Source organism: Onychostoma macrolepis, chromosome 17 (genome assembly GCF_012432095.1).
Source record: "Onychostoma macrolepis isolate SWU-2019 chromosome 17, ASM1243209v1, whole genome shotgun sequence".
In the NCBI taxonomy this organism is placed as follows: Eukaryota; Metazoa; Chordata; class Actinopteri; order Cypriniformes; family Cyprinidae; genus Onychostoma; species Onychostoma macrolepis.
In genome coordinates, this window is record NC_081171.1 from 24,660,720 (window position 1) to 24,684,466 (window position 23,747).

The window sequence follows — 23,747 nt, forward strand, 5'->3', positions numbered from 1 at the left end:
AATTTGGTATTTGTGTGTTCTGCTCATGTTTATTTTGATTATTTTTTATATTGTATTTTTTATATTGTACTACTTATTTAGAACTTTGGCCAGTCTCTAGAATGCTTTAAAAGTGATAATATATATATATATATATATATATATATATATATATATATATATATATATATATATATATATATATATATATATATATAATAAAAAATAATAATAATAATAATAATAATAATAAAAAATATATAGTAGACAGGTGGGGAAATAGATTTTAGATGTTGTTTTTACATAAAATAGCAATCTGTCCATTTTCACATCAGATTAATCTGCTAAAGAGCCATTTGGTGTTGTTGTGTGTGTAAGTGTTCGGATTACAGATGTATTCCTGTCCACACAACTTCACCACACACATTTTGGATCTATATGCTTGTAAATCTGCCATATTTACAGTGATTTGTCTTTGTCATTGAACATATGGTATCATTATGAGTGTGTAGTTTGCTAATGGATCAGGGATTATGTACACTAGACACTTAACACAGCTTCCAGATCCAGTGGATTTATATTTAATAACACTTCATCTGTGACTTTACACACAGACTAAAGGTTATTTGCATAGTACAGGATGTATTAAAGGAATGATCTTGGTTTAACTCAAGTTAAGATATAGCCAGAGATGCTGAAAATAATAAGAACATAAATTCAGGATTTAAATGCAGAAAAAAAAAAAAAAATCATATTTAACCTACATTATATTATGTAAAAAAATAAAAATAAAATTGAGCCAACTTAAAATTTGAAGGCAACCGGATTTTTGAGTTTTCTCAACTTGTCGCTTTAGGTTTATACAACAAAAATTTGAGAATCTCCCACAAAAATAAGTTGAGCAAACTCAAAAATCTGCTGAAGCTGGTAATTTTTTTTTTTTTTTTTTTTAAGTTCACTCAACTTTTTTTTTTTTTTTTTTTTACAGTGTAGAAACTGAATATTGCACTTTGTTATATCACATTAACAGGCATTTTCACAGAATTACAGCTTAATTTGAAATGACGAAGGATGCAATTTCTTCAAGCATCACATCTCATCCCTCTTTTCAGACTTTTTGATCTTCATTTGCAATGTCATCTTGTTATTAAGCATGCTAATGTTCAATAAAACTTCATTAGGGTAAAACTGTTGTATGTGGTGGAAAAGATACTTGCAGGTATAACTGAGTGCTGTAATTTGTGTAAAAGCTATAATTATTTTCACATATATATTGAAATAATTCATATTTATTTCTCTGTATTTGGATTACTATATTTTTAATATACAAATACTTGTATGAAAAATGTCAATATTTAAGTGTCTATTATTAAATATGTAAAATAATAGTCATAATAATCAAAACTCCAATGTAATCATGTTTGGACTACAATGTGACATTACTATAAACTAAATGTTGAAAGTGTTAAAAAAAGATCCCAGATTGCTGTCAATATCCAAAGATGTGCCTGTTTAGTTCTTTATTACCGGACAATAACTCGTATTTTTCTTTAAATGATTACTCATTTACCATTTATTTGCTTAATTAATTCACATGTGAAAATATTTCTCAATGCAATTCCAAATGTCATTAGACAGGCAAAATAAAGTACATAGTAAGATCAGCATCCATTAAAAAAGAAAACAAGTTTATTCAAATCATGAACAAAGAATTGTGAAACCATTTTAAGTTAAACAACTGCGAGAAAAATAAGGCATACTCCTCTTGTGGAATGATCACATAAAAGCCCAAAATACAATTCATCATGAATTCATATCCCCCCACATTGTAAAATCTCTATCCAAATCCCACCACCCTCCCTACCCCATCAGCTCTGAGCTGTATGAGCAGAATCAGTCAAAATAAGTCATTATGGCACACAATTTCATCTATCCAATCACCATTCAGTTCCATTATATATCTGTCCCAAGTTTCTGGGAGGAGATCATGTCGTAGAATTCGAATGAGGCTAAGTTTATCTAGCTTTCCCTTTTAATGGTGTCATAAAATAATCATTATCCACAAATCAGCATGAAATCTCTCATCAGTGTTTCTTCCACAATTTGAAGTTGATGCTGTGCTTCGGTAAGATGAGGGCGCTAGAGAGCTAAAAGCACTAACACAGCTTTCAAACAGACTATGACTGTCACTTTTCAGAGCAAGACAATTTGTAAACCAGGACCATAGGATGTTGATGGTGTCCAAGTCGGCCCCAAAAGCCTCCTTACATTTTCTTATTCAAGGTTCAGAGGCAAACGTTAAGTAACTTGGTGATGAACACAGGAGCTTTACCATTCGCAAATCTAAAACCTTCAGTTGACCAAAGCAGAAGTTCACCATATATCTTTCCAACTGACCTCAAATTCTCAAAGAATAAATCCCAAGTAATAGTCATTCATTTCAAAACAATCTCTCTCTCCCATTCTAAAATGAGACTAAAAACTACTCGAGGTGTCAAACAGGATATTTTTGTCTGTTATTTTTACAGAGAATACATATTTACAGTACACAGGCTCTGCTCGGAGCAGGCATCACAGTACAAAACATCTGAATGACTAGTCAGATCCTTTTTTCAGGATTAAACAACCAGTCAAGTTTGAAAAATGGTTGGTAAGTCAAATAATAAAGCTGTACATGCACTGAACTCAACAGAAAAATGTCCACCTGCAAGCCTTTGGACAACAACACATTTTTCATGTGTCATTTAATAATAATAGCAATAGTAAAAAAAAAAAAAGCAAAAAAAGGAAAAACAAAGTCATATGCAACTGTTTGGAATTGACTGCAAAAATAAGAGTACTTCCAAATATTTGAAGATTTAAAATTCTACTGGCAAAAAAGATGTCATATTTGTCCAATAATCATACACATGATGACATTTTTGAATAAATTACTATAGTTTAGCAGTAGCCAAGTTTGTGAGAGGGGGAAAACAAAGCCCTGTACGTTCCCATATTAACTCAGAAGCATATTTGTTAATAGAATACAGAGTAAAACTGTTAGCATTAATTAAAAAAATGTAATTAAATTAAAAACAAAGAGTAAAAACAAAGAAAACATGGACATGTTCTTAATGAAAAGTGTTTTAGCTGACTAGCTTAGGCAAGGTGAAATTTGATCAAAGTTTAAAACAACTAAATCAATACTGTAGAAAAAGAGGGATAATAAACTCAATGAATTTAATCTTTGTAAAGTATCTAAACATTTATCATCATTGTAAATGGGCACAATTGTGTTGGTTCATCTTTTAAAAGATTCACGGACAAATTTCATATAAAAACCAATAGAATATTAAATTTAAAGCATACATGACAACCCAACAACAACCGAAACTTTTTTAACCAGCACCACTGAAGAAAACATAAAATTAAAAGGTGGACACATGATCGCATTTATTTGTGTATGGTCATCGTAAGCTGTCAGCCCACGGGGCTTTAAGGAGGGACATGGCCGCCCCATTCCGGAAGTCCATAGGCGCTTCTCAAATCTTGATCCCGACTGCAATGTTCCTCCGTTCACTCCAACCGCCAACTTGAATAAACTGACAGAGGCATGATTCAAACCACATCTGTGGCCAATGCTGTTCAAAGTCCCGTTTACACTTTTTAGACCTTCGTCAATGTTGCTGCAAGTGAAGAACACTAGTGCTGGTGGCCGATGGACAGCACCAGAGGTATCAGACAGCCTAGAACCAGAGCTCCAACTTCCACTTTGCTCAGTCCCTTCCCTGCGCTGCCTCCGGGCGAGTGGCTGTGCCCGCCCATGCCGCCCACTTCTGGGAGGACGTGCACCGTGGCTACATACAGGAAGGTGCCGGCGGAAAACAGCATGGCCACACCGGTAGCGTTGACATCAGATAGCGCCTCTTTACTGCTCTGGATGGAAGAAGAGGAAAAGTGTTAGATGACGGGTGAATCTAGGACACAGTCGGGGTGGTAGAAACTCGTTTTTTGGCAGACATTAAATATTCAGTATTGTTAAAGGGATGCTCATTGGCGTCCCAGCGGTAAGATTGCATTGCTATTCTGCATTTCAGTGATTTCCAGGCTGGCTAAAGAAGCACAATTATGGGGTGTTTCACAGCAGGAGAGCCAGAGGTGAGTAATCTTCACTCTGCCACCTCAGCCGTTCCCATGGCGATGGGAAGCCTGCGGGACAAATCTGAAAAACACAGTGTGGGTCTCCATACTTGTTATGTAACCCTGGTGAAGCATCTTAAGTTATGGCTGTGAAGTTATAAAAAGGACACTAAGCCCATTAGGGGGTAATTAGTAGATGCACCATTATAAAACAATGTTACAACGCCTACAGGGGAAACAAAAACATTATTTTTTAATAAAGGATATGTCAATTTAGGACACATTTAAATAAATATTGGCAGAGTTGTTTTAGAGTCAAATTGTTTAATAAGAATAGATTAAATAAATTAATAAATAAAGATATTATCCACAGAGAAATTGATTTTTAACGATAATAAAACCTTCAAAAACTGACCTGGTCTGAGCTCCGAGGTTGTTTATTGATGGTTTATGCCATATTAAACAACATTTCATGGTGAAAAACTACATTACCCATGATGCTGTTCAGAAACATTCCACCAATCAGACAGTTGCAATAAGGAAATCACAAGGGATATTTTGCAATAGTCCCCCCCCCCCAAATACATCCTCAATATATTCTTTCTATTGATGATAAATGAATAGTTATTTATTTCACCAACCCTTTTAATTTGATTATGCCATTCACAAAACTGCATGGGATTGTAGCAGTACACAGTCTTTTAAATTTGTAAAAAAATGATTCCAGAACCAACGTCGCTGACAGAGTGAACAGGCACTAATGCACTCTTAAAATATAACATTATTATTATTATTATTAATTTTTACTTTACAATTTTTGCAATACAGATCTATTTGTTAACTATATAATGCATTAACTAACAATGAGCAATACATTTGTAACAGTATTTAATTATTTATTAATTTTAATTGAATCTTTGCTAATGTACGTTAATTAGAAGACAACTGTTCATCGTTACTGCATGCTATCTCAGGTCCATTAAATAACATCAATAGATACAACATTTTATTTTAATAATGTATTAATAAATGTTGTAAACAACATTAACTAAGATTAATAAATGCTTAAGAAGTATTTTTCATTGTCAGTTCATGTTAACTAGTGTTAACAAAAGGAAAATGATTGTAAAGTGTTATCGTTTTTGTTGTTGGTTTTTTTTTTTTTTCTTAACTTGCACATACCTGACTGAGTCCTACGTAGGTGAGCATGGCCAAAAGAGGGGCAGCCAAGGCAAAGACTAATAGATGTTTCCGGATACGGTTTCTTTCTAAACCGGCATGCATGAGGAACGAGACGAGTCCAAACGCAGCAGGAGCCTGAAATACAATACATATCAAGATAGCATGACTTAATCAAATTTAAATAATTTTAATTTAAAATTGTCAAGCTACAAATTTCACAAAAAAACATCAAGAAAAAGAAAAATAAAAGGTATGGAAGAGATGGAGAAAACAGAGGAGGACGATGTAAGTGCAAGTGGTATCAATCATAAATGCCCTTTAGTTCAAATATAATAATAGAACAGTATAGAAATAATAGAAAATAAAAATATTCCACATTTATTTTTATGCAAAAATTTACTTCAGTAAAACACAATTTTTGTGTGTTCAAACACAGTCCATTTTGCTAAAATTAACCAAGGGTGCCTATATTAAGAGTATACACTATATATATTTAATGCACTGAATTTTATAATTATTGTTAGAATAATACACAACAGGGCAATGCTTTACAGACATAGTCTCAGATTACATGCAAAGCACCTGTTGTGAGTGTGCATAAAAAATTAAAAAAAAATAAAAAACGCTTAGAGATTTGGCTACCTGTCTCATTCATATTTGTGTCAAATTACACAAAATATGTTCACTGATATTTTATTGCTTATTTAAAATATACTGAGCCTATGTATTAAATATTTAGAAAATGTATTTGGAACCCATTGCCTTTATTTGGAGAGGTGCCTGCATTTACATTCAGTCACTCAGCAGGTATTTCTAAACAAATCGATACAAATAAGGAACAGTGCAAACAATTTATCACAAGAGTCAACTATATTCACAGAACAATAACATAATACACAATGTAAATTAATTAAAGATTGAATGTACCTTATGCAACATAATGGCCACAAAAACAATGAGCTGGACGCTGGTCTGAGACGTGGACGCAGCTGCTCCAAGAGCAACACCATCAGCTGGAGCACAGAGAGAATAAAATATGATTATTGGTCAGATTTAACATAATAAATAAGACACAAATACAATCTGAAGCTACTCCTAGAAAATATTAGGATAATGCAACTGAAGAGGTTTCATTCACAGTATTATTTATTTACCTGCAGCATGAACGACCAATCCAAGTGTGGTGGTGACCTTAGAGCTAGCAGTCCTTGCTGCTTCTGGATCTAAAAATGTGGAGAGAACAGATTTAGACACTTTATACCATTCTAATTCGTTAACCAGTAAAAAACAAAAACACCAGCGTCACACCCACCATCACTGCTGTGCATGTGAGAACTGCCGATCTGATCCACCAGCAGCATGAAGACGAAGCCCAGCACCAGAGAGACGCCGATATAAGCGTGGAGCTGCTCGTGACTGTGGCTGTGTTCAACACTTTGTCCCACGACTCCTTCAACAATCTTCTGTTCAGAAACTTCTGCTTCTACCTGCACGTGGCCATGGTGGTGCCCACCTAAACCAAAACACGAGGGGGCACAGCTTTGGAGTCATTTATACTACTAACATATGTGACCCTGGACCACAAAACCAGTCTTAAGTGTCAATTTTTCAAAATTGAGATTTATACATCATCTGAAAGCTGAATAAATAAGCTTTCCATTGATGTATGGTTTGTTAGGATCGGACAATATTTGGCCGAGATACAACTATTTGAAACTCTGGAATCTGAGGGTGCAAAAAATCTAAATATCGAGAAAAATTCTTAAATATCGAGAAGTTCTTAGCAACGCATATTACTAATCAAAAATGAAGTTGAGATACATTTACGGTAAGAAATTTACAAAATATCTTCATGGAACATGATCTTTATTTAATATCCTAATGATTTTTGGCATTAAGGAAAAATTCATAATTTTGACCCATACAATGTATTTTTGGCTATTGCTACGAATATACCCCAGCGACTTAAGACTGGTTTTGTGGTCCAGGGTCACATATAGTAACAAGTAGTAGTGGTTTATCACAGCACTCTAATTAAGATTAATTTATTTAAAAATCCTTGATGTAAGAAATAAGAAATAATACAACTAAATTAGAATTTATATAATCGGATCTATCTAATAACGTAAATTGCTACAAAAGTGTCAGCTACATTTTGTTAGTAGTTTATAGTAAAACTAACTGCTAAATAAATAAACACACACACGGTACGGAAAGTATTCAGACCCCCTTAAATTTTTCACTCTTTTTATATTGCAGCCATTTGCTAAAATCATTTAAGTTCATTTTTTTCCTCATTAATGTACACACAGCACCCCATATTGACAGAAAAACACAGAATTGTTGACATTTTTGCAGATTTATTAAAAAAGAAAAACTGAAATATCACATGGTCCTAAGTATTCAGACCCTTTGCTGTGACACTCATATATTTAACTCAGGTGCTGTCCATTTCTTCTGATCATCCTTGAGATGGTTCTACACCTTCATTTGAGTCCAGCTGTGTTTGATTATACTGATTGGACTTGATTAGGAAAGCCACACACCTGTCTATATAAGACCTTACAGCTCACAGTGCATGTCAGAGCAAATGAGAATCATGAGGTCAAAGGAACTGCCTGAAGAGCTCAGAGACAGAATTGTGGCAAGGCACAGATCTGGCCAAGGTTACAAAACAATTTCTGCTGCACTTAAGGTTCCTAAGAGCACAGTGTCCTCCATAATCCTTAAATGGAAGACGTTTGGGACGACCAGAACCCTTCCTCGAGCTGGCCGTCCGGCCAAACTGAGCTATCGGGGGAGAAGAGCCTTGGTGAGAGAGGTAAAGAAGAACCCAAAGATCACTGTGGCTGAGCTCCAGAGATGCAGTCGGGAGATGGGAGAAAGTTGTAGAAAGTCAACCATCACTGCAGCCCTCCACCAGTCGGGGCTTTATGGCAGAGTAGCCCGACGGAAGCCTCTCCTCAGTGCAAGACACACGAAAGCCTGCATGGAGGACTCCAAGATGGTGAGAATTAAGATTCTCTGGTCTGATGAGACCAAGATAAGGCCAAAAAGTTCTAATTCTAAGCGGTATGTGTGGAGAAAACCAGGCACTGCTCATCACCTGTCCAATACAGTCCCAACAGTGAAGCATGGTGGTGGCAGCATCATGCTGTGGGGGTGTTTTCAGCTGCAGGGACAGGACGACTGGTTGCAATCGAGGGAAAGATGAATGCGGCCAAGTACAGGGATATCCTGGACGAAAACCTTCTCCAGAGTGCTCAGGACCAGACTGGGCCGAAGGTTTACCTTCCAACAAGACAATGACCCTAAGCACACAGCTAAAATAACAAAGGAGTGGCTTCACAACAACTCCGTGACTGTTCTTGAATGGCCCAGCCAGAGCCCTGACTTAAACCCAATTGAGCATCTCTGGAGAGACCTAAAAATGGCTGTCCACCAACGTTTACCATCCAACCTGACAGAACTGGAGAGGATCTGCAAGGAGGAATGGCAGAGGATCCCCAAATCCAGGTGTGAAAAACTTGTTGCATCTTTCCCAAAAAGACTCATGGCTGTATTAGATCAAAAGGGTGCTTCTACTAAATACTGAGCAAAGGGTCTGAATACTTAGGACCATGTGATATTTCAGTTTTTCTTTTTTTAATAATTCTGCAAAAATGTCAACAATTCTGTGTTTTTCTGTCTGTGCTGCAATATAAAAAAAAAAAATGAGTGAAATTTAAGGAGGTCTGAATACTTTCCGTACCCACTGTATATATACACGCGCATATATATATATATATATATATAAACAAACAAAAAACAGCCTGACTTAAATATAGTTTATAAACTCATAGTTCAGCTAGTAGTTTTACAAGCTACAGCAGAATGCCTACCACACATGAAAGCATTACTACAGATACACATCTACATAACATAAGGATTTAGGAATGAAGAACTTTGCCCAAAACTATGAAATATTTTGTGCATCGAATAGAAAAAGAATTAATGCATCAACTGAAGTATGAACTCGAATCTCACCTTCCAGCATTTCCTCATAGAGTGCATGAACTCCCTCAGGAATAATGACAGCCAACGCAGTGCCACACAACAGCCCAGCTCCCAACACTGTCACCAACTTCAGCTTCTCCTGAAGAGAGAAGAGTAGTCACAAAAACTTGCATTTAGGTCATAAAATTATGTATTTAGGTGGGGATGACATCAGGTCAATTTCATGTGCATAAGCTGGATATCATAAAAATAGATTTAAAATATATTCATCAAGATAAGCATACAGGTACAACACAGCTCACAGAAATCATAAACTCCTTATAGACACAAACTTCACCACAGACAGAGCAATATAATGGCTAGACAGATAAATTAATATGTAGCAACTTTGAGATCAGCATCAGCTTATACATATCATTATAACTTGACTTTTAATGTTATTATATAACTTATAATGATTTTTGAAGGATTATATGACACTGACAACTGAAATAATGGCTGCTGAAAATACAATTTTGCCAATACATGAATAGTGACAATTAGAGTACATTAAAACAGTTATTTTAAAATTGTAATAATATTGCTATTGTACTGTATTTTTGGAACAAATCAATGCAGCCCTGTTGAGCACAGATCTGAACTGTAGTGTACCTAGTAAAATATTAGTAAATGATTGTGTAAAATACATGCATATTAAATGCATACAATTCAGAATTTCAGTGTATGAGTACATTCAACTGCTGATTCAAAACTGAAGAAATTCACCTCAGAGTTTTAAATGTCTCGCACTTTTCTGCATTAGTAACTACAAACATGTTTTGATGGCTAATAAACCATACAGCTCGTTTGTCCAGAAAATCTATCTAAACCGCATTTAAAAACCAGTTCCTTGTCAAAATTTTAAACAAATACAGCGTAGGTGGCAAGTTAAACAGCGTGTGTCCACAGTATAAACTTACGGTTGATATTACAGTCAATATTTAAACTTTTAAGACTCCTGGGTAGCTTAAATCAAGGGTGCTAAAACTTTTGGAGATCAAACTCCTGGTATATCTGTCATCAGCACTGCACACGATGGACGACTGTCTTCTCAAACACATGGTTAGCTTTCTGGAGAGAACTAATCTCTGCAGGAAGGTACACTGAGAAACTCTCAAGGACTGAGCACCCCGTAAACTATTGTAGACATGTTCAACTCGAGTTAAGGCTCACCTCAGAGAAGTTGACAGCCAGGGGAATTGTTCCAGCCACATAGCAGCCGACTAACATAGCCAGAGACAGCAGACTGATGGAGCTGAAGTCATCCATTTCAGCTAAAGATACACCGCTGTCTCAGTTTGAGAATCACTTTAGAATTTAACAGCAAATCCTGTACAATCGACCGATGTCTGGTGCCAACAGATCCTCCTTAACGTACTTGGATTGGTGTATTAGCTGGTGAGCTAGTCAGTTTTGTGCATATATCCTTCCAGATCAGACGATTAAACACGAGCATCCACTGCTGATCTGCTGTAAAGTCGGTTCGGAACTCTTGGCACATTGACCTGGTCGATTATCTGAACACTGTTGCTCAACTTTAATCACACAGAATCACGTCACGCTTAGCAAATGCTAAAATCATAACAATCCGTCTGTGAATAAACACATAAATCAACAGATTTGTGTACTGTTTTCATAGTCTACTTCTCAGATCTCATGCTGCGCTTAATGGCATTGTAATTCCCTAACAGGCGACACTGTTTTGTCGCAGTAAACCCATCTAGTTTGTTACCTATTCCGCAGTATCGACCAACTAGCCGAGTGTAATGTTGGCAGTGTGAATAGAGCACTTCCGGGCCACAACGGCGTCAAAACAAAAGCCCCCACCCCCTTCTTTAAATTACGCCAGCCAACGTCAAGACGCTCACCGACAAAATACTTGTAGTGTAACCTACTTCAAATCTTAAAAGTACACTCATACTCAAAATATAATAAAAAAATTAAAATAAAATAAAACTGCTTGCGGACATTTTAAAACTACTACAAATACTAAATCACATGTAAAGTTCTTTATTATAATTTTAACTGTAGTGTGTTTTTTTTTGATAGTACATTTAAATAGGCTATTTTAAATGTAATGTAAATGTAAACTTTATCGCGACATTATTATTGCAAATGTGTACAACCCGAATTCCAGAAATGTTAGGACTTTTTTTTTTCTTCTTTTTTCATTTGAATAAAATGAAACATAATAGAACATATAGATAACATAACACATGTTTAAACTGAGAAATTTTACAATTTTATGCACAAAATGAGCTCATTTCAAATTTGATGCCTGCTACAGGTCTCAAAATAGTTGGGACGGGGCATGTTTACCATGGTGTAGCATCTCCTCTTCTTTTCAAAACAGTTTGAAGACGTCTGGGCATCGAGGTTATGAGTGTCTGGAGTTTTGGTGTTGGAATTTGGTGCCATTCTTGCCTGATATAGGTTTCCAGCCGAGGAGTGTCTCGCTGCAGAACACAAGATCCAGGGGGCGTATCCAACTCCTCCCACCTTACATATACTTAAACCTACCCGTCTCCACCCCCTGATCCCTAAACCCACCCATCTCCACCCCTAAACCTAGCAATCTCCACCCCCTAGATGTGGATCCATCCACGCCCCCTGGATCTTGTGTTGTGCAGCGAGCCCTACTTGAGCTGCTGAAGAGTTCTTGGTCGTCGTTTTCGTTTAATGATGCACCAAATGTTCTCTACCCTTTTATATGAAAGAGGGGGTCTCATTTATAAAGGTTGCGTACGCACAAAATGGGTATATAATATGCATAAGCAATTTTCCACGCACATATCCGGATTTATAAAAAATAAACTTGGCGTAATTATTTACGTACCGTACGGACATTCAGACCATGCGTACGAACTCTTTTGGAGTGAGAATTAATGAAGTAAACGATTAAACTGTGTTTTCATTTCGATATGCATTTACAATAAATATTCCACTCTCATTGGAGATAAGAACTGAAATTGCAAAAAGTAATTACGCAGAAGTTAAACTAAATTAAATTTAGACATGTAGTGGATGCATTTGATCCCTTTTCATGTGGCATCCTATGTTTTAATGACAGCGAGGAGCGCTATAGGTGCACAATAATTCATTTTTAAACTAAACTGCAGATCTCGTGTTACGAGGAATTTTTTTTATTTATTTATTTTTTTGCGAGAACAATGATCATGATGTGCACTTACTTCGATATTATGGCGGACACAGCTGGATACGGTCCATTTGAATAGGACCAATTAAATAATATCTGACTGTACAACCACAGCTGCACGGACGTGTTGATGTCGTGTAAAGGCATCACCAAAACATTATAAAAATTAAAAAAATACCACTGTATTTGAAGGATACCATTAAAGGAAAACGGTAAGATTTGCTCATTTCCTTTTTACAATACTTTCAGTAATTCGCCGAGTCAGACAATTGTATTTACACTGCAAAAAAATAGTCCTATTATATCAGCTGTTTCCACTAAAAACAGATGTTCAGCTTATGTTCACCTTATCAGCAAAACTGCATAAATTGTATTTGATTTGAATTGTTTAAAACAATTGAAATACTATATGACCAGCGTAAAAGAATGATATCAACTATTTTACACCGTTTTGTTTTTATGGATAATTTCATATATTTATTATAAAACATAAATACAAGGATACTGGATATTTTTTGGCAATATAAATTAATGTCTAGGCTATGGCTGAAATGGAATTACAGTCAGGATCTCATATTTCCTTAATGTATTGTACCTTTGACGGTATTAAACACGGTGTCACGTGGTGGGAATATGCATGGAAATGATATGCAGATGAGGTTATGCATCGTAAAACTAGGTGCTGTAAGCTCCATATATGGTGATTTCTGGGAGGAGTCGGGGTGGAGTTGCAGGTAGCCACAATCTTCCCCTGACTGGGATTTATAAAGGGATTTTTGCGCAGGTTCTGGCGTTCGCATGGTTTTATAAATCTGAAAAAATTCACGCGTACCTATCTTTTGTGCGTAAATACATTTTTAAGGTGAAATCTACGGAGAGTTTTATAAATGAGATCCCTGGACTGCAGGCAGGCCAATTCTGCAGCCAGACTCTTCACCTATGAAGCCGTGCTGTTGTAATAGCTGCAGTATGTGGTTTTGCATTGTCCTGCTGAAATACACAAGGCCTTCCCTGGAATAGATGTCGTCTGGAGGGGAGCATATGTTTCTCTAAAACCTTTAAATACCTTTCAGCATTCATAGTGCCTTCCAAAACAGGCAAGCTGCCCATATGAACATATGCACCCCATACCATCAGAGATGCTGGCTTTTGAACTGAACGCTGATAACACGATGGAAGGTCTCCCTCCTCTTTAGCTCGGAGGACACGACGTCCGTGACTTCCAACAAGAATGTCAAATTTGGACTGTCAATGACAGAATCAGTCGATGAGTGATGCAGTGTGGTCTGAGGGCCCGAAGACCACGGGCATCCAACAAAAGTCTTCGGCCTTGTCCCTTACGGACAGAGATTTCTCCAGTTTCTCTGAATGTTTTGATGATGTTATGCACTGTAGATGATGCGATTTGCAAAGCCTTTGCAATTTGACGTTGAGGAACGTTGTTTTTAAAGTATTCCACAACCTCTTTACGCACTCTTTCACAGATTGGAGAGCCTCTGCCCATCTTTACTTCTGAGAGACTCTGCCTCTCTAAGACATCCCTTTTATAGCTAATCATGTTACAGACCTGATGGCAATTAACTTAATTAGTTGCTAGATGTTCTCCCAACTGAATCTTTTCAAGATTTATTGCTTTTTCAGCCCTTTGTTTCCCCCATGCCAACTTTTTTTGTGACCCGTAGGATGCATCAAATTTGAAATGAGCACATTTAGTGGATAAAAGGGTAAAATTTCTCTATGTTCTATTGTGAATGAAATATTGACTCATGTGATTTGAAAGTCTTTTAGTTTTCATTTTATTAAAAAAAAAAAAAAAAAATGTCCCAACATTTCCGGAATTCGGGTTGTAATTACACATATATTTTGAATACATGATATGCATATTTTAACAGAAGTGACATTGCAGTAGTTTATATTTTAGTTTTCCATTAATGCTTGTACAGTTAGCTGTATCCAGTGACTATGTAATTATGAAATTGCACATAAAGATGCACTTAAGTGGCCAAAAAACAAAAGACTCTTAAGTGCTTAACTAATTGCATTTAAATGTAAACTATAATACATTTTCATTTAACTGTAAATAGCATTACATTCCACACTTAAAGGGATAGTTCACCCAAAAATGAAAATTGTGTCATCATTTACTCACCCTCATGTCGTTCTAAATCTGAATGAACTTCTTTCTTATGCTAAACATAAAAGAAGATATTTTGAAGAATGCTGGTAATCAAACAGCCTATGGTCCCCATTGACTTCCATAGTATTTCTTTCCCTACTATGGAAGACAATGGGGATCAACAACAGTTTGGCTCTTCGAAATTCTTCAAAATATCTTATTTTGTGCTCAACATAAGAAAGCAACTTATACAGTTTTTATTTTTTTCATTTTTGGGTGAACTATTCATTCAAAATATTCAAAACCAAGGGGCCGCGAGATGATTTAAAAATGAGTTATATTAAAATAATGCTTCTTTTTAAGTTGTCTCCTCAAGAGCTATTGCTTTTGTTGAAGGACATCCTGTTGAAAAGATCCTACCTTAGATCAACATAAATTTCCATGCTAGTTTCTGCTTGATTTGAAGATTGTCTGATTGACAAAAGAAGTTTTGGTTAAGTCACTTAAGGGCAGGTGGGAACACAACATCCCATGAGCTATCTTTGCACATGATTAAAAGCAAAACTAAAATCAGAACATATAAAATAAATATAAATGGCTAAAATATATGTATCGGGATTTCATTTAAATTCATGCTGACAGGCCTCAGGTCTAATTAAAGTCTGTCAGTCCCAATCTGATGTCAGGAGACCACGGGGGCATTTAGAACATCTCTCATGTAGAACGCCAAGTGTTCTCTGCTTCTGTTCTTAGTCACAACTGCCGCATTTTGCTTACTGTTGGATTTTAGGGAAGATCATAGAGGAAAATATTACTGAAATTCAGCTTGTAATGTATTTAACCTCTTGTCACCCGTCCTCTCTGTGGGACGCCTACGTTTATTTCACTATTTTACAATTAAATCCTAATCTAATCATGACAAACTATATATCGTTGGAAAGGTCTAAGACTCCTAAATAGATATTTTACCACCTTTTTTGTTAAAAAAATATGAAGGAAAAGTAATAGATTAATTTATGACAAGAGTGCACCTGAAAAATCTACATCATAACAGGAGTTCTGACCTTTGTCACAGAAAGTCTTCTTAGCTGCCTTTTTCTCTATCACGCTTTAGAAATCATAAGAAATTATATATCAGTTGAAAACGTAAATTGAAAATCTTAAAATTCATCCTTTGGAACCCATTTTAAAATCAGACATTGCATTACCATGGAAATAGTACATCAAAATAATGTTATAAAATGTTTATTATTAAAATTATTATTATTTATAATAATTCATGAATTCTAAAAAAAAATAAGTTTGGATAGTACACTTTAATGTCTGTGTTCAAAACTGTGAGTGACAGTTAAGGGGTTAAGAAATGATTACACTTAATATTTACAAGGCGACAAAAACACAATTTGGGGGTTTTCATAAGAGCAAAGGTCTGAACATATTTAATATCACCTCAGTTGACTTCTTACCCTTCAAAATGGCTAACGGCCAATTCTCACAGGCTGCTGACTGCCCTGGGCTTCATGCTGAAAGGCCCACAGTGCCAGAAACAAAGCACTGCAAATGTAACACTGATATTGATTGAAGAGTGCCTGAATGTGTGCCAATGACCGTTGGCATGGTGTAAAATCAACAAAGAAATGAAAAATGTAATTTATTCCAAGCGCTAATATTGCCTTCTGACTGCCTTATTGCAGTTTTGTACGCTATTATTGTCACTGTTACTATTTATTAAACACATGCTATGTTTGGTATTGGTATTGTAATTGAGCCTTTAGTTATCACAATTTCTACACTTTATTTATTGAATTTGCAATGCAATTTATCATTATTCGGAAGTACCTTAGCAAGATATGACAATAAGACAAGAATAATTAATTTTTGATAAGTCATATTTGCTTCGAATTACAAGGATGAAAAAAACCCCTCATAATTCTTTGTATAACAAACAGTATAACAAAAAGTTGAAGTTACCACTGCAGTAAATAAAATTGCAACAGTTGAACATATTAAAATTAATGTCCAATAAAACTGTGTTTGTTTCCTTTTGGTGAAAAAGGTATGGGACATCACTGAAAGATGAATTATGCACCCCCCCCCCCCAACAATTCAACAATTCAACAATTAACATCTGACCTTCAGTTTAAGAAAAACAAACTTCACTAATCCCTATTTAAACATTCATTTAATTTCTACAAGACCTTGAACATTGCGTGATCCCCATGTTTGCCCTGGTTATCTAAAACTTTCAATTAGTTAAAACATACCTTTAATACCTGTATAGACCTGACCTATTTTGCCAGCAGAAATCTGTTATCTTTTCTGACCTTGGATCATTAAAGAGACAGCACTTGCGTGCATATATAAATAAACAATATAGCAACATTTATCCACTGAAAATGAGAATTTTTATCCGGCTTTGTGGTCTTGAATTCAAACACTAGATGGAACTGTTGTATTGTTTGTTAATCCCACACCTGTTGCCTGAAACCTTTTCAGGGGCTTGGCATTGAATTAATACATTTGACAAATGCATGCATTCAAAACAACTTACTGTACATTGCATTTCAAGTTTACATTTTATAAGTTCATGCAATCTCTAGTGCTATGCATAATGCTGTACTGTTTGAGCTAATATATTGTAAGGACTAACATTTTATCTAGCAGCAGTTTTGCATGATTTCAAACATCCAGTTGCTAATTATGATTTTATTTAATTTATTTATTTTATTATTATTTTTGTGAATTCTGACTTAATATTGTATTATATTATATTACTAAACAGATCTATTGTGATCAGATATGTAAAATAATAATAATATTAAAAAAAAGTAGATAAATAGTTTCTTATGATAAAACGATTTATTTATTTATTTATTTTTGTGGCTTGCATAAGTCTAGACTAGACTAGAATAGAATATGCTATTACTGAAGAGCCATGAAGTATTTTAAAGTTTTATAATATAATATAATATAATATAATATATTATATTATAAAATATTGGTAACACTTACAATAAGGTTCATTAGTTAACAACATTAGTTAACATGAACTAAGAATGAACAATACTTCTACAGCATTTCTTAATCTCAGTTAATGTTAATTTCAGCATTTACTAATGCATTATTAAAATCACAAGTTGTGTTTGTTAACATTAGTTAATGCACTGTGAGCTAACATGAACTAACAATGAACAACTCTATTTTTATTAACTAACATTAACAAAGATGAATAAATAGTGTAATAAATGTGTTGATCATTGTTTCTTCATGTTAGTTAATACATTAACTAATGTTAACAAATGACACCTTATTGTAAAGTGTTACCAAAATATTATATTATACACTGAAAAGCCTTTGGTAACACTTTATTTTAGGGTCTCTTAACTAGTTGCTTATTAGCATGCATATTACTAGAATATTAGCCATTTATTAGTAGTAATTAAGCACATATTAATGCCTTATTCTACATCACTGATCCTACCCAATACCTAAACTTAACAAATACCTTACTAACTATTAATAAGCAGCAAATTAGGAGTTTATTGAGGGGAAAGTCATAGTTGATAGTGAACAAGTGTTCCCTATTCTAAAATGTTACCAAGCCTTTAAATTGATGATAATACATTTAAAACAGAGATATTTTTGTTTTTTCAACTTTAGACAGCATTTCATATTTAAAAACTATATATTTTTTTTGTGTGTGTGGTATAAATATATGTTTGTGGTCTGAAGATCCATGAAGTAGATAATTTTACACATCACATATTATACAAATATATACTTTATTATGTTTTATATATCAAGACAATATATATTTTTGTGACAGTATACCCTGTAGGACTTTTTCCTTAGCAATAAGTGTGGACATATTCAATAGCTTTTTTGTTGACTGTATTTGACATGTTTGCCTACTCAGATATTGACTTTTAAAAATAAACTCAACCTGAGAAATATTCACTGGAGTACAAAATGTGAGGAATAGACTCAATCTCCTCTATTTATTACTACTGGAAAAGTGTCTGTCAAAGAGGAGAAGATTACCATTATTACAGTCTGCTTGTGCACATGCAATTTCTGCAGGTAAAAGACCTACATACAGCATCTCTCTCTGTCTTCAGGAATCAATCAGCCCTATTTCAACATTCATACACTCTACTTTTAGTGTTCTTTTTTCAGAACCCATTTTCAAAGCCAAGCCCATTATGCTTATAAAAGACACACAACTTTACTAAATTATTTATTCGGCTGTAGAGATTTAGAGTTTCGACTTATTTTCCAATTCTTTAACTGGTCATTGGATGTTCGTGTTGCATTTCATAGTAAATGAATGCATACTTGTTATCTAGGCAGCAGCTGCTGAGATTGTCATTCCTGTTGAGAGATTAAAAAAAAAAAAAAAAAAAATATATATATATATATATATATATATATATATATATATATATAGGCAGTGGCTGTGGCAATGTTTATGCAATACGTTGGAATTTCAGGGAATTAACCATTTGCTCCAAAGCAAAATAGAGGTAAATCAATTTTCCATTTTCTTAAGACTTAACTTCTATCTGGTGTCAGGCTAATGACAACGTGCACCATGGGACAGCGGTCGTTCATCAAAGCTGTTTTAGCTGAAGTGAGGAGCGCCCTCCCTCTCTCTGCTCGTTAGTTCCAGCAAAATTACTTCTGAGGGTTACTGCTATTTCGTGTAGTGTGTGGAATAAAAAGCCAATGCAATCAAATTTAGACCGTCTCTAAAAATAATTGAATGTCTTCGTCTGTGCTGCCTGCATTGTGTACTCATGCCCCAGTCAGTTTTGGCCAATGTGATTATAAGAGACTTCATAAGCTTTTTTAGTACTTTGAGAATGATAAACAAAGATTAGCATATAGGCTACAACAAGGTGACTTTATAAATAAAGAATTTAGTGCAGAGAACAACACTCTGTTTAAAGGTGAAGTGTGTAATTTCTTGCATGCTAATGTCACAAGCTAAAATGCATAAATAATGACAGTGGCAGGAAAAATTATGGTCTACTAACTCATTGGATGAGCCAGTGAAACAAAGCTGTGTTTTGACAATATTGAGACAGTTTTTAATATTTCAAAGCAAGGCGGGTGCTGCACATTGCTAGTGGATGAGGAGATTTCTCCCTCCAAATATACAGTATGTTGGGTTTTGAGTGCTGAGAAAAGCTCTATAATGTAACTAATTATATTATATTATATTATATTATATTATATTATATTATATTATATTATATTATATTATATTATATTATATTATATTATATTATATTATATTATATTATATTATATTATATTATATTATATTATTTAGGATAGGAGACCCTTTTAAATACAAACACAATTAAATTACTTTTTCGACTTTTTCAAATCTTTTGTATAATTTTACAAATCATGCTTAAAAACAACACATTACTGAAAAAAAATCCTCTCACATGACTATTTTTATCTTCAAAATTTAATTAACTTTTGAATAACATATTTCACATATTTGTTTTATTATTATTACTTTTGTAAACAAGTACATCTGCTGTGTTTTATATAAAATAAATAAATAAATAAATAAATCATGCCACAGCATAGAACCATCATAATTCATGGTAAAATTGATATAAGGGCAAATAATTTTCACACTCACACTCACAAACACACAAAAATATACATTTTCTGAAATATTCATATATATATATATATATATATATATCTAATACAACTCTGTCTCATGTGTTATTGTAATAATTAATTTAAATCAAAATGAATGTAATAAAAAAAATAAAAATGAAATCATGTAGTGTGGGTCATATAAAAATGCATGTCATGTATAGCATAAACATGAAGCTTTAAGGTAGTCATGCTTGTAATACTAAAAGCCATGTGATCACACTTTATTTTAAGGTCCTGTTCTTGCCATTAACAAACCATTAATGACTTTTGCCTCAGTAAACTCCTAATTTGCTGCTTATTAACAGTTAGTAAGGTAGTTGCTTTATAAATACTAATTAACAGCCAATATGTTAATAGGTATGCTAATATGCCTTGAAGTTTAACAATAACAACAATAAAACTAACTAAAAAGTATATGGTACAGTCAGCCATACTATCAACTCATGAACAATCTTTTCATTTATGAAATACTTTCATCCATGAATACTGAATGATTACCATATTTTTACACTAGGTACTTTAAAGAACCATGGTACTACCATAGTTCATGTCTGACACGATACCTTTCTTGTAAAGGATGCACAATGCATATTAAACACAAAGTTGAGATTTTTCCTCAGAGGTGTGTTTGCATTCAAATTTCAACAGCACTTCAAATTTCTGCTGTTTTTATTAAAGGAAAAATTCCTCTGACACCTGAGGCAGTATCATAGGATCATCCTCACATACTCAACATTTTGGATAACTCTCACATGGGCTCCAGTGTTATTACAAATACTTTTTTCTCTTCTTAAATGAAGCTGTAACAATAAGACATTACTCTGTGGTTATGGGCCAGAAACATTATCAGTCAAACATTTATGAGCGCTGGTGAGGATCAGGTCCCGTTCTTGGCTTGGGGGGCAGCCTTCACAAGCTGCCGAGAACAAGCTTATGACACAATCCCAGGAAGAGAAGCCCTTCTTGAAAGAAACAACTTGAATTGCTGTTCCATCAAAAGCCCCAGATGCAAAAAGATGTCAACAACTTTTTTTTTTCAGAATGTAGGAGAAGGTCTCCAGGAGAAGAGGGGGATGTCTGGATTCCTGGTCCTGGCAGACTGTACTGACTATATCCTGAGATGATCCTATTGTTGTTTAAAAGCATTAATTCAGTCAATGTTCAAAGGCATTTAATTTAGTAAGAGATTTGGACTGTTTTTTGACTGAAATTTAAACTGTAAGACATTTTTATTTAACTGTAAATAACAGTTAATTGTCTGATAACATTCAGTTTGGCACTTGAATAGAACCCAAATTCCGGAAATGTTGGGATGTTTTTTTTTTTTTTTAAATTGAATAAAATGAAAACTAAAAGAATTTCAAATCACATCAGCCAATATTTTATTCACAATAGAACATAGATAACATAACAAATGTTTAAATTGAGAAATGTTAAAATTTTATGCGCAAAATGAGCTAATTTCAAATTTGATGCCTGCTACAGGTCTCAAAATAGTTGGGACGGGGGCATGTTTACCATGGTGTAGCTTCTCCTCTTCTTTTCAAAACAGTTTGAAGACATGTCTGGGCATCGAGGTTATGAGTTTCTGGAGTTTTGGTGTTGGAATTTGGTCCCATTCTTGCCTGGTATTGGTTTCCATCTGCTGAAGAGTTTGTGGTCATCTTTGACTGATCTGAGACAGATCTGGACTGCAGGCAGGCCAATTCAGCACCCGGACTCTTCTACTACGAAGCCATGCTGTTGTAATAGCTGCAGTATGTGGTTTTGTATTGTCCTGCTGAAATACACGTTGTCTGGAGGGGAGCATATGTTGCTCTAAAACCTTTATATACCTTTCAGCATTCATAGTGCCTTCCAAAACATGCAAACTGCCCATACCGTATGCATTTATGCACCCCCATACCATCAGAGATGTTGGCTTTTGAACTGAACTGATCGCTGAACGTTTTTTTCACAGATTGGAGAGCCTCTGCCCATCTTTACTTCTGAGAGACTTTGCCTCTCTAAGACATCCCTTGTATAGCTAATCATGTTACAGACCTGATGTCAATTAACTTAATTAGTTGCTAGATGTTCTCCCAGCTGAATCTTTTCAAAATGTCTTGCTTTTTCAGCACTTTGTAGCAGGCATCAAATTTGAAATGAGCTCATTTTGTGCATAAAATTGCAAAATGTCTCTGTTTAAACATGTGTTATGTTATCTATGTTCTATTGTGAATAAACGTCCCAACATTTCCGGAATTCGGGTTGTATGTCAACTTTACCTGTACATATGTACCTTTATTTGGAAGTGTGCTAAAATGTACTACATGGACACAGTGACAAAAGTTATGGTTACACTTCATTTTGATAGTCCACTTTAGACATTCTACTAACTATAAGTAACTTTTTAACTACATGTCAACTAATTCTCATTAATTTGCAACTACATGTCTACTAACTCTCAGTAGGGTAGGTTTAGGGTTAGTAGAATAAGTTGACATATACTTGCAAAGTTTCTCATATACAATATGTTCTATGTTGTGGACCCATCAAAATAAAGTGTTAGAAGATATTAAGCAGACAGTCTACTAATACTCTAATGACTGCTAGTTGACATGTAGTTGCAAAGTTACTTACTGTTAGTAGAGTATCTAAAGTGGACTATCAAAATAAAGTGTTACCAAAGTTGAAGTCTAAACATTCAAAGTTCACTACTATATTTGTTTCCAAAACTTTTGAGTGATCAACTTTAATTATGTAATTAATCTGAATTCATTTACATTTAGAGTTTTTAATTCACTTTTTCACATTAATTTTTCAAAACTCCTAAATAAATCTCTGAACTAATCAGACTTGTAACTATGCTGTCTATCAAAACTTGCGATCATGTTTTCATTCTACATGACATAAAATTCATAACATTTGTAATAGTATCCACTGTCCAGTGTGTTATCAAAAGGTATTATAAAAACATGACACATCAGCCATAAGGTTTTTTTTTTTTTTTTATGTTTGAACAGTTTCCTGCAATACTTTCAGATGTAGCATACATCATGTAAAATGCCTGTATTTGTTGCAACAGCCATCTGTCTCCCTCCTTCTGACGAATCTCTGATCAACCTGATGGTTACAGTGATTGATCGTTTCTTCTTCTCCTATCCTGCTCTGTTTTCACAAATTGCAAATGTTCCCCATCTCTCATTTTTGGAAACTGCAAACTAGTTAGAATCTAGATCAGCAAAAATCTATAGATGTACCACATGATTTGTTGATTAACCTTTTAGATCATCTGGATTATATGATAGATACATACATTCAAAGTTTAATTTTCATGACATTATTAAAGGCAATTGCGCTAAATAAAGATGAAATACTAGTAGATAAGTGATTAAAACATTATTGTATTGACATTTGAATTGCATTTCTGCATTTCAATTCAAATTCATAAAGTCAAAAGTTGTGTAGACTTTTGCACAAGAAGTATCACAT

General features: G+C 34.4%; 1 protein-coding gene across 1 annotated transcript; it reads right to left on the reverse strand.

The window, feature by feature from the left end:
- Positions 1–1,589: 1,589 nt before the first annotated feature.
- slc39a9 (solute carrier family 39 member 9) lies at positions 1,590–11,110 on the reverse strand. The gene is made up of 7 exons (XM_058750219.1): positions 10,489–11,110; positions 9,307–9,415; positions 6,593–6,793; positions 6,435–6,503; positions 6,208–6,293; positions 5,281–5,415; positions 1,590–3,894 (listed from the first exon to the last, which is right to left on the reverse strand). Exons 1-7 carry the CDS (start codon positions 10,582–10,584, stop codon positions 3,661–3,663), a joined length of 930 nt encoding a protein of 309 aa, XP_058606202.1. The 5' UTR covers positions 10,585–11,110; the 3' UTR covers positions 1,590–3,660.
- Between the last annotated feature and the right edge of the window lie 12,637 nt (positions 11,111–23,747).